Source organism: Oncorhynchus keta, chromosome 21 (assembly GCF_023373465.1).
Source record: "Oncorhynchus keta strain PuntledgeMale-10-30-2019 chromosome 21, Oket_V2, whole genome shotgun sequence".
In the NCBI taxonomy this organism is placed as follows: Eukaryota; Metazoa; Chordata; class Actinopteri; order Salmoniformes; family Salmonidae; genus Oncorhynchus; species Oncorhynchus keta.
In genome coordinates this window covers 59,323,629-59,337,402 of record NC_068441.1, presented here as the reverse complement: position 1 = coordinate 59,337,402, position 13,774 = coordinate 59,323,629, and the positions used below count along the sequence as shown (strand labels likewise).

The 13,774-nt window shown below is 43.6% G+C and overlaps 1 protein-coding gene across 1 annotated transcript in view; it reads left to right on the top strand.

Moving 5' to 3' along the window:
* Positions 1 to 10,989, top strand: part of LOC118382610 (protein Wnt-7a-like) — a 71,028-nt gene extending 60,039 nt beyond the window's left edge. Inside the window, exon 4 of the mRNA XM_052474536.1 lies at positions 10,173 to 10,989. Within this exon, the coding sequence (XP_052330496.1) occupies positions 10,173 to 10,652 (480 nt within the window). The 3' untranslated portion in view covers positions 10,653 to 10,989. The remainder of the gene's footprint in view (positions 1 to 10,172) is intronic.
* Positions 10,990 to 13,774: the final 2,785 nt, after the last annotated feature.

The window sequence follows — 13,774 nt, the reverse complement described above, 5'->3', positions numbered from 1 at the left end:
TCTAAAAGGGATTGCCCAGTTATATTTTCAATCCCTGGTCCTATCACACTTAGTGTACTGTCCAGTTATATGGTCAATCCCTGGTCCTATCACACTTAGAGTACTGTCCAGTTATATGGTCAATCCCTGGTCATATCACACTTAGAGTACTGTCCAGTTATATGGTCAATCCCTGGTCATATCACACTTAGAGTACTGTCCAGTTATATGGTCAATCCCTGGTCATATCACACTTAGAGTACTGTCCCTGGTCCTATCACATTTAGAGTACTGTCACTGGTCCTATCACATTTAGAGTACTGGCCCTGTTCCTATCACACTTAGAGTACTGTCCCTGGTCCTATCACATTTAGAGTACTGTCCCTGGTCCTATTACACTTAGAGTACTGTCCCTGGTCCTATCACATTTAGAGTACTGTCACTGGTCCTATCACATTTAGAGTACTGGCCCTGTTCCTATCACACTTAGAGTACTGTCACTGGTCCTATCACATTTAGAGTACTGGCCCTGTTCCTATCACACTTAGAGTACTGTCCCTGGTCCTATCACACTTAGAGTACTGTCCCTGGTCCTACCACACTTACAGTACTGTCCCTGGTCCTACCACACTTACAGTACTGTCCCTGGTCCAATCACACTTAGAGTACTGTCCCTGGTCCTATCACATTTAGAGTACTGTCCCTGGTCCTATCACACTTAGAGTACTGTCCCTGGTCCTATCACACTTAGAGTACTGTCCCTGGTCCTATCACACTTAGAGTACTGTCCCATCACATTTAGAGTACTGTCACTGGTCCTATCACATTTAGAGTACTGTCCCTGTTCCTATCACACTTAGAGTACTGTCCCATCACATTTAGAGTACTGTCACTGGTCCTACCACACTTACAGTACTGTCCCTGTTCTTATCACACTTAGAGTACTGTCCCTGGTCCTATCACATTTAGAGTACTGTCCCTGTTCCTATCACACTTAGAGTACTGTCCTTGGTCCTATAACATTTAGAGTACTGTCCCTGGTCCTATCACACTAAGAGTACTGTCCCTGGTCCTATCACACTTAGAGTACTGCCCCTGGTCCAATCACACTTAGAGTACTGTCCCTGGTCCTACCACACTTAGAGTACTGTCTGGTTATATGGTCAATCCCTGGTCCTATAACACTTAGAGTACTGTCTGGTTATATGGTCAATCCCTGGTCCTATAACACTTAGAGTACTGTCTGGTTATATGGTCAATCCCTGGTCCTATAACACTTAGAGTACTGTCTGGTTATATGGTCAATCCCTGGTCCTATAACACTTAGAGTACTGTCTGGTTATATGGTCAATCCCTGGTCCTATAACACTTAGAGTACTGTCTGGTTATATGGTCAATCCCTGGTCCTATAACACTTAGAGTACTGTCTTGCTCTAACCGTATGAATATGATCCAAATGCCTCAAAACAGGGCTGCCAGATTATCTCGTCATTGCTCAAAACAGGTCAAGGTATGAATATTATCCAAAGCATCAGAATCTCTCATGGCTTCACTTTAAAAATAAATTACTATCTAATCTTCTGATTTTCTTTAGGAATGTTGTATTTGGTTTTTTTTAAACAGTAGATAAATTCAAGGAATCTAAGAAAACCCAAGCCAAGGACAAATGGCCTTAAATCTACAGTTTTATATCGAGCCATAGTTGAATAGAACTCTTTACCATCCATATTTCACAGGCAAAAAGTAAATCTACCTTCAAGAAAAAAATGTAAGAACATCTAATGTGATAGACCATATGACTGGACAGGAAATAGAAAGAGCATCTAATGAGATAGACCATATGACTGGACAGGAAATAGAAAGAGCATCTAATGAGATAGACCATATGACTGGACAGGAAATAGAAAGAGCATCTAATGAGATAGACCATATGACTGGACAGGAAATAGAAAGAGCATCTAATGAGATAGACCATATGACTGGACAGGAAATAGAAAGAGCATCTAATGAGATAGACCATATGACTGGACAGGAAATAGAAAGAGCATCTAATGAGATAGACCATATGACTGGACAGGAAATAGACAGAACATCTAATGTGATAGACCATATGACTGGACAGGAAATAGTGGTCATGGTCATTCAACCCTCCCTCTGGAGCCCACCATGGGGGGGGTATGGGAGCGGTTGATCCGACTGGTGAAAAAGATCCTCTATTCAATCCTTAAAGAGCAAGTACTGGATGATGAGGCTTTGCAGACAGCCTTGTGTGAAGTTGAGGCGATTATGAATGACAGACCAATCACTACTGTAACAAATGACCCTAATGATCTAGAACCCCTGACTCCGAACCATCTGCTTCATCTGAAGGCTAAGCCAGTCCTGCCACCAGGACTATTCCAGAGAAGCGACCTATACTCACGAAGGAGATGGAAGCAAGTACAATATATCACTGACCTCTTCTGGAAGAGATGGATCAGGGAGTATCTTCCACTTATGCAGGAGCGGAACAAGTGGAACAAAACTAAGAGAAACTTCAGTCCTGGTGACCTCGTGGTCATCGTCGATGACACCGCCCCAAGGAACTCTTGGCTAATGGGGCGTGTGGTGGAGGCTTTGCCAGGGGCCAAAGGTCTTGTCCGGAGCGTCATGGTTAAGACTAAGACCAATATCTTACAGAGACCTATCAATAAACTCTGTCTGCTCCTTGAGGCGACGGAGTGACACACACACACACACACAGTGCTCCATCTTAGAATCACGTGCACCTCTGATTCGTTGATGTCGTACTCTTACATTCGTTGATGTCGTACTCTTACATTCTTTAATGTCATACATTTTTGGACGTCAAACTCTTGACATTTTTTGAAGTTGAACACCTTTACACTTCAACTCAGACTGAGATCTATGGACTATTTTCCTATATGGTACCTTGTATATTTGTATATAGCTATGAACTGTAATAGTGCTCTGGTAGAGAATGTTTTGTGTATTGGCTCTACGTTTGAAAGTAATTGTTGTGCATTCAGTGCAGTCAACAATTAGGGGCCGGTATGTTAGAGCCGATTTGGACATATTTGTATAAAAGACCGAACATATGGAGCTCCATGTATATTTGTGTAAATATATTAAATATTAATGTAAATGATTAAATATTAGGTATATTTACACAAATATACATGGAGCTCCATATGTTCGGACAGGAAATAGAAAGAACATCTAATGTGATAGACCATATGACTGGACAGGAAATAGAAAGAACATCTAATGTGACAGACCATATGACTGGACAGGAAATAGACAGAACATCTAATGTGATAGACCATATGACTGGACAGGAAATAGAAAGAACATCTAATGTGATAGACCATATGACTGGACAGGAAATAGAAAGAACATCTAATGTGACAGACCATATGACTGGACAGGAAATAGACAGAACATCTAATGTGATAGACCATATGACTGGACAGGAAATAGAAAGAACATCTAATGTGATAGACCATATGACTGGACAGGAAATAGAAAGAACATCTAATGTGATAGACCATATGACTGGACAGGAAATAGAAAGAACTTCTAATGTGACAGACCATATGACTGGACAGGAAATAGACAGAACATCTAATGTGATAGACCATATGACTGGACAGGAAATAGAAAGAACATCTAATGTGACAGACCATATGACTGGACAGGAAATAGACAGAACATCTAATGTGATAGACCATATGACTGGACAGGAAATAGAAAGAACATCTAATGTGATAGACCATATGACTGGACAGGAAATAGAAAGAACATCTAATGTGATAGACCATATGACTGGACAGGAAATAGAAAGAACATCTAATATGATAGACCATATGACTGGACAGGAAATAGAAAGAACATCTAATGTGATAGACCATATGACTGGACAGGAAATAGAAAGAACATCTAATGTGATAGACCATATGACTGGACAGGAAATAGAAAGAACATCTAATATGATAGACCATATGACTGGACAGGAAATAGAAAGAACTTCTAATGCGTGAGACCATATTACTGGACAGGAAATAGAAAGCATCAACTGAATGCTAGATGTGTTAAATTCAGTTGACTCAGGAGTACATTTTTCAGTGATGTGTCCTATAAGGAGCATGGCCGAATGGTAAATTACATCTAGCCACCCGAGAGCACCCTTACCTGCTGAAAAGATATGAATGAATGTATTTTAATTTATTATGGATCCCCATTAGTTCCTGCCAAGGCAGCAGCGACTCTTCCTGGGGTTTATTATGGATCCCCATCAGTTCCTGCCAAGGCAGCAACTACTCTTCCTGGGGTTTATTATGGATCCCCATTAGTTCCTGCCAAGACAGCAGCTACTCTTCCTGCGGTTTATTATGGATTCCCATTAGTTCCTGCCAAGGCAGCAGCTACTCTTCCTGGGGTTTATTTTGGATCCCCATTAGTTCCTACCAAGGCAGCAGCTACTCTTCCTGGGGTTTATTATGGATCCCCATTAGTTCCTGCCAAGGTAGCAGCTACTCTTCCTGGGGTTTATTATGGATCCCCATTAGTTCCTGTCAAGGCAGCAGCTACTCTTCCTGGGGTTTATTATGGTTCCCCATCAGTTCCTGTCAAGGCAGCAGCAACTCTTCCTGGGGTTTATTATGGATCCCCATTAGTTCCTGTCAAGGCAGCAGCTACTCTTCCTGGGGTTTATCATGAATCCCCATTAGTTCCTGCCAAGGCAGCAGCTACTCTTCCTGGGGTTTATTGTGGATCCCCATTAGTTCCTGCCAAGGCAGCAGCTACTCTTCCTGGGGTTTATTATGGATCCCCATTAGTTCCTGTCAAGGCAGCAGCTACTCTTCCTGGGGTTTATTGTGGATCCCCATTAGTTCCTGCCAAGGCAGCAGCTACTCTTCCTGGGGTTTATTGTGGATCCCCATTAGTTCCTTCCAAGGCAGCAGCTCCTCTTCCTGGGGTTTATTATGGATCCCCATTAGTTCCTGCCAAGGCAGCAGCTACTCTTCCTGGGGTTTATTATGGATCCCCATTAGTTCCTGCCAAGGCAGCAGCTACTCTTCCTGGGGTTTATTATGGATCCCCATTAGTTCCTGCCAAGGCAGCAGCTACTCTTCCTGGGGTTTATTATGGATCCCCATTAGTTCCTGCCAAGGCAGCAGCTACTCTTCCTGGGGTTTATTATGGATCCCCATTAGTTCCTTCCAAGGCAGCAGCTACTCTTCCTGGGGTTTATTATGGATCCCCATTAGTTCCTGCCAAGGCAGCAGCTACTCTTCCTGGGGTTTATTATGGATCCCCATTAGTTCCTGCCAAGGCAGAAGCTACTCTTCCTGGGGTTTATTATGGATCCCCATTAGTTCCTGCCAAGGCAGCAGCTACTCTTCCTGGGGTTTATTATGGATCCCCATTAGTTCCTGCCAAGGCAGCAGCTACTCTTCCTGGGGTTTATTATGGATCCCCATTAGTTCCTGCCAAGGCAGAAGCTACTCTTCCTGGGGTTTATTATGGATCCCCATTAGTTCCTGCCAAGGCAGCAGCTACTCTTCCTGGGGTTTATTATGGATCCCCATTAGTTCCTGCCAAGGCAGCAGCTACTCTTCCTGGGGTTTATTATGGATCCCCATTAGTTCCTGCCAAGGCAGCAGCTACTCTTCCTGGGGTTTATTATGGATCCCCATTAGTTCCTGCCAAGGCAGCAGCTACTCTTCCTGGGGTTTATTATGGATCCCCATTAGTTCCTGCCAAGGCAGAAGCTACTCTTCCTGGGGTTTATTATGGATCCCCATTAGTTCCTGCCAAGGCAGCAGCTACTCTTCCTGGGTTTATTATGGATCCCCATTAGTTCCTGCCAAGGCAGCAGCTACTCTTCCTGGGGTTTATTATGGATCCCCATTAGTTCCTGCCAAGGCAGCAGCTACTCTTCCTGGGGTTTATTATGGTTCCCCATTAGTTCCTGCCAAGGCAGCAGCTACTCTTCCTGGGGTTTATTATGGATCCCCATTAGTTCCTGTCAAGGCAGCAGCTACTCTTCCTGGGGTTTATTATGGATCCCCATTAGTTCCTGCCAAGGCAGCAGCTACTCTTCCTGGGGTTTGTTATGGATCCCCAATAGTTCCTGCCAAGGCAGCAGCTACTCTTCCTGGGGTTTGTTATGGATCCCCATTAGTTCCTTCCAAGGCAGCAGCTACTCTTCCTGGGGTTTATTATGGATCCCCATTAGTTCCTGCCAAGGCAGCAACTACTCTTCCTGGGGTTTATTATGGATCCCCATTAGTTCCTGTCAAGGCAGCAGCTACTCTTCCTGGGGTTTATTATGGATCCCCATTAGTTCCTGCCAAGGCAGCAGCTACTCTTCCTGGGGTTTATTATGGATCCCCATTAGTTCCTGTCAAGGCAGCAGCTACTCTTCCTGGGGTTTATTATGGATCCCCATTAGTTCCTGTCAAGGCAGCAGCTACTCTTCCTGGGGTTTATTATGGATCCCCATTAGTTCCTGCCAAGGCAGCAGCTACTCTTCCTGGGGTTTATTATGGATCCCCATTAGTATCTGTCAAGGCAGCAACTACTCTTCCTGGGGTTTATTATGGATCCCCATTAGTTCCTGCCAAGGCAGCAGCTACTCTTCCTGGGGTTTATTATGGATCCCCATTAGTTCCTGCCAAGGCAGCAGCTCCTCTTCCTGGGGTTTATTATGGATCCCCATTAGTTCCTGCCAAGGCAGCAGCTACTCTTCCTGGGGTTTATTGTGGATCCCCATTAGTTCCTGCCAAGGCAGCAGCTACTCTTCCTGGGGTTTATTATGGATTCCCATTAGTTCCTGCCAAGGCAGCAGCTACTCTTCCTGGGGTTTATTATGGATCCCCCATTAGTTCCTGCCAAGGCAGCAGCTACTCTTCCTGGGGTTTATTATGGATCCCCATTAGTTCCTGCCAAGGCAGCAGCTACTCTTCCTGGGGTTTATTATGGATCCCCATTAGTTCCTGCCAAGGCAGCAGCTACTCTTCCTGGGGTTTATTATGGATCCCCATTAGTTCCTGCCAAGGCAGCAGCTACTCTTCCTGGGGTTTATTATGGATCCCCATTAGTTCCTGTCAAGGCAGCAGCTACTCTTCCTGGGGTTTATTATGGATCCCCATTAGTTCCTGCCAAGGCAGCAGCTACTCTTCCTGGGGTTTATTATGGATCCCCATTAGTTCCTGCCAAGGCAGCAGCTACTCTTCCTGGGGTTTATTATGGATCCTCATTAGTTCCTACCAAGGCAGCAGCTACTCTTCCTGGGGTTTATTATGGATCCCCATTAGTTCCTGTCAAGGCAGCAGCTACTCTTCCGGGGTTTATTATGGATCCCCATTAGTTCCTACCAAGGCAGCAGCTACTCTTCCTGGGGTTTAATATGGATCCTCATTAGTTCCTGCCAAGGCAGCAGCTACTCTTCCTGGGGTTTATTATGGATCCCCATTAGTTCCTGCCAAGGCAGCAGCTACTCTTCCTGGGGTCCAGCTACACTAATGTATTTATTTATATACAATTTAAAATATTACATGACATTACATTTCATAACACTTTTCACAACACATGAATTGTTCCCTCAGACCACTACTCTGCCATTACATATCTACAATACAAAATGAATGTGTACGTGTGTGTAGAGTGTGTGTCTGTGCCTGTGTGTGTGTCTCTTCACAGTCCCCGCCGTTCCATAAGGTGCATTTGTATCTGTTTTTTAAATCTAATTCTACTGCTGCATCAGTTACTTGAAGTGGAATAGAGTTTTCATGTCGTCATGGCTCTATGCAGTACTGTGTGCCTCCCATAGTCTGTTCTGGACTTGGGGACTGTGAAGAGAGCTCTTGTGGCATGTCTTGTGGGGCATGCATGGATGCCCGAGCTGTGTGCCAGTAGTGTAAAGAGACAGCTCAGTGCATTCAGCATGTCAACACTTCTTAAAAAACAATTGGTGAGGAAGTCAATCTCTCCTCTACTTTGAGCCATGAGAGATTGGCATGCGCATCTCCATGTACATTAAAGGCAAGCCGTGTTTCCCTGTCTAAGCAAATTTAAATGTTCCTAAATTCCTCTTTGCGGCACCTGACCACAAGATTGAACAGTAGTCCAGGTGTGACTAAACTAGAGCCTGTAGGACCTTCCTTGTTCGTGCTGTTAAGAAGGCAGAGCAGTGCTTTATTATAGACAGATTTCTCCCATCTTAGCTACTGTTGTATCAATATGTTTTGACCATGACAGTTTACAATCCAGGGTTACTCCAAGCAGTTTGGTCACCTCCACTTGCTCAATTTCCACATGATTCATTATTGATTAGTGTTTAGTGAATGATTTGTCCCAAATACAGTGCTTTTAGTTTTAGAAATATTTAGTCCATCTGATTCCTTCCATTCTGAAACTAACTGCATCTCTGTGTTAAGTGTTGCAGTACCATGTACAGTAAGCTATAGGCCCAATACATGATCACCTCATACTGGCTTTGCTTTTAATTTAATTACATTTTTTAATTTTACCTTTATTTAACCAGGCAAGTCAGTTAAGAACAGATTCTTATTTTCAATGACGGCCTGGGAACAGTGGGTTAACTGCCTGTTCAGGGGCAGAACAACAGATTTGTACCTTGTCAGCTCGGGGCTTTGAACTCGCAAGCCTCTACGCTCTAACCACTAGGCTACCTACCTCCTCTACGCTCTAACCACTAGGCTACCTACCTCCTCTAAGCTCTAACCACTAGGCTACCTGCCTCCTCTACGCTCTAACCACTAGGCTACCTACCTCCTCTACGCTCTAACCACTAGGCTACCTACCTCCTCTACGCTCTAACCACTAGGCTACCTACCTCCTCTACTCTCTAACCACTAGGCTACCTGCCTCCTCTACGCTCTAACCACTAGGCTACCTACCTCCTCTACGCTCTAACCACTAGGCTACCTACCTCCTCTACGCTCTAACCACTAGGCTACCTACCTCCTCTACGCTCTAACCACTAGGCTACCTACCTCCTCTACGCTCTAACCACTAGGCTACCTACCTCCTCTACGCTCTAACCACTAGGCTACCTACCTCCTCTACGCTCTAACCACTAGGCTAGAGCGTAGAGCGTGCTTGAATTTATAGATGTATAGAATCAATCTTTAGGATGTTTTTAACATAAATCTTCAATAATGTTTCACCCGGAGAATTCCTTTGTCTGTAGAATTGCAATGGAACGCAAAGCTACCTCTCACAGGCGCGCGTGATCAGGCCATGCACTCTGCCAGACCTCTGACTCATTCAGCTCTCATTTCCCCCTCCTTCACAGTAGAAGCATCAAACAAGGTTCTAAAGACTGTTGACATCTAGTGGAAGCCTTAGGAAGTACAACATGACCCCATAGACACTGTATATTCGATAGGAAATGACCTGAAAAACTACAAACCTCAGATTTCCCACTTCCTGTTTGGATTTTTTCATCCAAGCTACTCAATACTGCTAATACTAATAATGTATACTAATACTTAACTATTTACAATATTCTGCTAGAATACTTTCTCAGGAACATGCACCCTGCTATTTAGTATTTAGTATATATTTAGTAAAACGGTTATTTAATGTTTCCAAACCTCAGGTTATTATTAGAGTTACAACTAATACTGTATCCTATATTTCAATATTACAGTAATAATGCAATACCCTACTGTATATCTAATAATAATAATAATAATATATGCCATTTAGCAGACGCTTTTATCCAAAGCGACTTACAGTCATGTGTGCATACATTCTACGTATGGGTGGTCCCGAGAATCGAACCCACTACCCTGGCGTTACAAGCGCCATGCTCTACCAACTGTGCTACAATTTGATCCTCCTAACCTGACAAGTCGACAAGTCGACCCACTCGATCAGGATGTCCTAACACACCCGTCTTGTTTAGTAGTTTCTCTCTCTCTCTCTCTCTCTCTCTCTCTTGCTCTCTCTCTCACTCTCTCTCGCTCTCTCTCTCTCTCTTTCCGTATATCCCTCTTACTAAAGCATAGTCTAAATTGAAATCAAATCAAAACTTATTGGTCTCTCACACAGATTTGCATATGTCATCGCAGGTGCAGCGAAATGCTTTGTGTTTGTATCAGTAACAGTGAATTGAATGTATACGAACGACCCTGTGTTCCTCTCTCTGTGTGTCCCAGATCCTGGAGAAGAGTATACGTGTGGAGTGTAACTGTCACGGAGTGTCGGGATCCTGCACCACTAGGACGTGTTGGACCACGCTGCCTATGCTCCGCCAGCTGGGCTACATGCTGAGGGACAAGTACAACCAGGCCGTGCACGTAGAACCGGTACGCGCCACGCGACACAAACGACCCACCTTCCTGAAGGTCAAGAAGGCCCACTCCTACAGGAAGCCCATGGACACAGACTTGGTGTACGTAGAGAGGAGCCCTAACTACTGCGAGGCTGACCTGGTCACGGGCAGCATGGGTACCCACGGGAGGTCCTGTAACAAGACAGCCCAACAGACTAATGGCTGTGACCTGATGTGCTGTGGACGAGGTTACGACACTCACCAGTACTCTAGAGTCTGGCAGTGCAACTGCAACTTTCTCTGGTGCTGCTATGTGAAATGTAATACCTGCAGAGAGAGGACAGAGGTATACACCTGTAAATAAGACTTATATGTGGGTTACAGTGTCTTATCATTTAGGGGTGTGGAGACTTCACTAGTCTCTTTAGTATCTTATCATTTAGGGGGGTGGAGACTTCACTAGTCTCTTTAGTATCTTATCATTTAGGGGTGTGGAGACTTCACTATTCTCCTTAGTATCTTATCATTTAGGGGTGTGGAGACTTCACTAGTCTCTTTAGTATCTTATCATTTAGGGGGGTGGAGACTTCACTATTCTCCTTAGTATCTTATCATTTAGGGGTGTGGAGACTTCACTAGTCTCTTTAGTATCTTATCATTTAGGGGGGTGGAGACTTCACTAGTCTCTTTAGTATCTTATCATTTAGGGGTGGAGACTTCACTAGTATCTTATCATTTAGGGGTGGAGACTTCATTCTCTTTAGTATCTTATCATTTAGGGGTGTGGAGACTTCACTATTCTCTTTAGTGTCTTATCATTTAGGGGGGTGGAGACTTCACTAGTCTCTTTAGTATCTTATCATTTAGGGGTGTGGAGACTTCACTATTCTCCTTAGTATCTTATCATTTAGGGGTGGAGACTTCACTAGTCTCTTTAGTATCTTATCATTTAGGGGTGTGGAGACTTCACTATTCTCTTTAGTATCTTATCATTTAGGGGTGTGGAGACTTCACTAGTCTCTTTAGTATCTTATCATTTAGGGGTTGGAGACTTCACTAGTCTCTTTAGTATCTTATCATTTAGGGGGGTGGAGACTTCACTAGTCTCTTTAGTATCTTATCATTTTAGGGGTGTGGAGACTTCACTATTCTCTTTAGTGTCTTATCATTTAGGGGGTGGAGACTTCACTAGTCTCCTTAGTATCTTATCATTTAGGGGTGGAGACTTCACTATTCTCCTTAGTGTCTTATCATTTAGGGGTGGAGACTTCACTAGTCTCTTTAGTGTCTTATCATTTAGGGGGTGGAGACTTCACTAGTCTCTTTAGTATCTTATCATTTAGGGGGTGGAGACTTCACTAGTCTCCTTAGTATCTTATCATTTAGGGGTGGAGACTTCACTAGTCTCCTTAGTGTCTTATCATTTAGGGGTGTGAGACTTCACTAGTCTCTTTAGTGTCTTATCATTTAGGGGTGTGGAGACTTCACTATTCTCCTTAGTATCTTATCATTTAGGGGTGTGGAGACTTCACTAGTCTCTTTAGTATCTTATCATTTAGGGGGGTGGAGACTTCACTAGTCTCTTTAGTATCTTATCATTTAGGGGGGTGGAGACTTCACTAGTCTCTTTAGTATCTTATCATTTAGGGGTGTGGAGACTTCACTATTCTCTTTAGTATCTTATCATTTAGGGGGGTGGAGACTTCACTAGTCTCCTTAGTATCTTATCATTTAGGGGTGTGGAGACTTCACTATTCTCTTTAGTATCTTATCATTTAGGGGTGGAGACTTCACTAGTCTCTTTAGTATCTTATCATTTAGGGGTGGAGACTTCACTAGTCTCTTTAGTATCTTATCATTTAGGGGGGTGGAGACTTCACTAGTCTCTTTAGTATCTTATCATTTAGGGGGGTGGAGACTTCACTAGTCTCTTTAGTACCTTATCATTTAGGGGGTGGAGACTTCACTAGTCTCTTTAGTATCTTATCATTTAGGAGGTGGAGACTTCACTAGTCTCTTTAGTACCTTATCATTTAGGGGGGTGGATACTTCACTAGTCTCTTTAGTACCTTATCATTTAGGGGGTTGGAGACTTCACTAGTCTCCTTCGTATCTTATCATTTAGGGGGGTGGAGACTTCACTAGTCTCTTTAGTATCTTATCATTTAGGGGGGTGGAGACTTCACTAGTCTCTTTAGTATCTTATCATTTAGGGGGGTGGAGACTTCACTAGTCTCTTTAGTATCTTATCATTTAGGGGGGTGGAGACTTCACTAGTCTCTTTAGTATCTTATCATTTAGGGGGGTGGAGACTTCACTAGTCTCTTTAGTATCTTATCATTTAGGGGGTGGAGACTTCACTAGTCTCTTTAGTATCTTATCATTTAGGGGGGTGGAGACTTCACTAGTCTCTTTAGTATCTTATCATTTAGGGGGGTGGAGACTTCACTAGTCTCTTTAGTATCTTATCATTTAGGGGGGTGGAGACTTCACTAGTCTCCTTAGTATCTTATAATTTAGGGGGGTGGAGACTTCACTAGTCTCCATAGTATCTTATCTCATACATCTCTCCCCAGAACCTAATCCAGCAACCTATTCCAGGTCTGAGAGAGAGAGGCATATTTCAGTGATAGGGATGTCTGTGGCTGACATGGATGTTACAATGACAGGAGTGGAGAGTAAGAGATGTATGGTATCTTCTGGTCTGTTCATGGACATACTGCTTACTCTGTTGACCCAGAGCAGGACAGTACTACATGTGCTACTGGACTACTACAACACTGGACTACTATTGTACAAACTCCCTGCTCCTTCAGTCACAAGCTGCTCCTTCGAGCCGGATGATAGACTGCCCTTATCACTGTTTTAATGGCCCAGAACTGGACAATAGAACAAAATGATACACGCTGTGATTTACTGGAGCTAGCTATGTGAACTCAAGTTTATACACTGGACCTGTACTTACTGTAAGAGTGGAAGATGATTTGTAACGTTTATGCAACTAGCTACATCACATTCAAACTTGAAAAATCTAACGTTCTTAAACTAATTTAACAGAATACACCACGGCCAATCAGATGCAGCTTCTTCTCGATGAAGGAGTTCTGTGAATCTGATCGATTCACATAAAATAAGTAGTTTTGGGACAAAAAGAGCTACAAGATTGTTAACTGCTGAACTGGAGGGTCAGGGTGTATTTCTATTTATTATGGATCCCCATTTGTTCCTGCCAAGACAGCAGCTACTCTTCCTGGGGTTTATTATGGATCCCCATTAGTTCCTGTCAAGGCAGCAGCTACTCTTCCTGGAGTTTATTATGGATCCCCATTAGTTCCTGTCAAGGCAGCAGCTACTCTTCCTGGAGTTTATTATGGATCCCCATTAGTTCCTGCCAAGGCAGCAGCGACTCTTCCTGGGGTTTATTATGGATCCCCATTAGTTCCTGCCAAGGCAGCAGCGACTCTTCCTGGGGTTTATTATGGATCC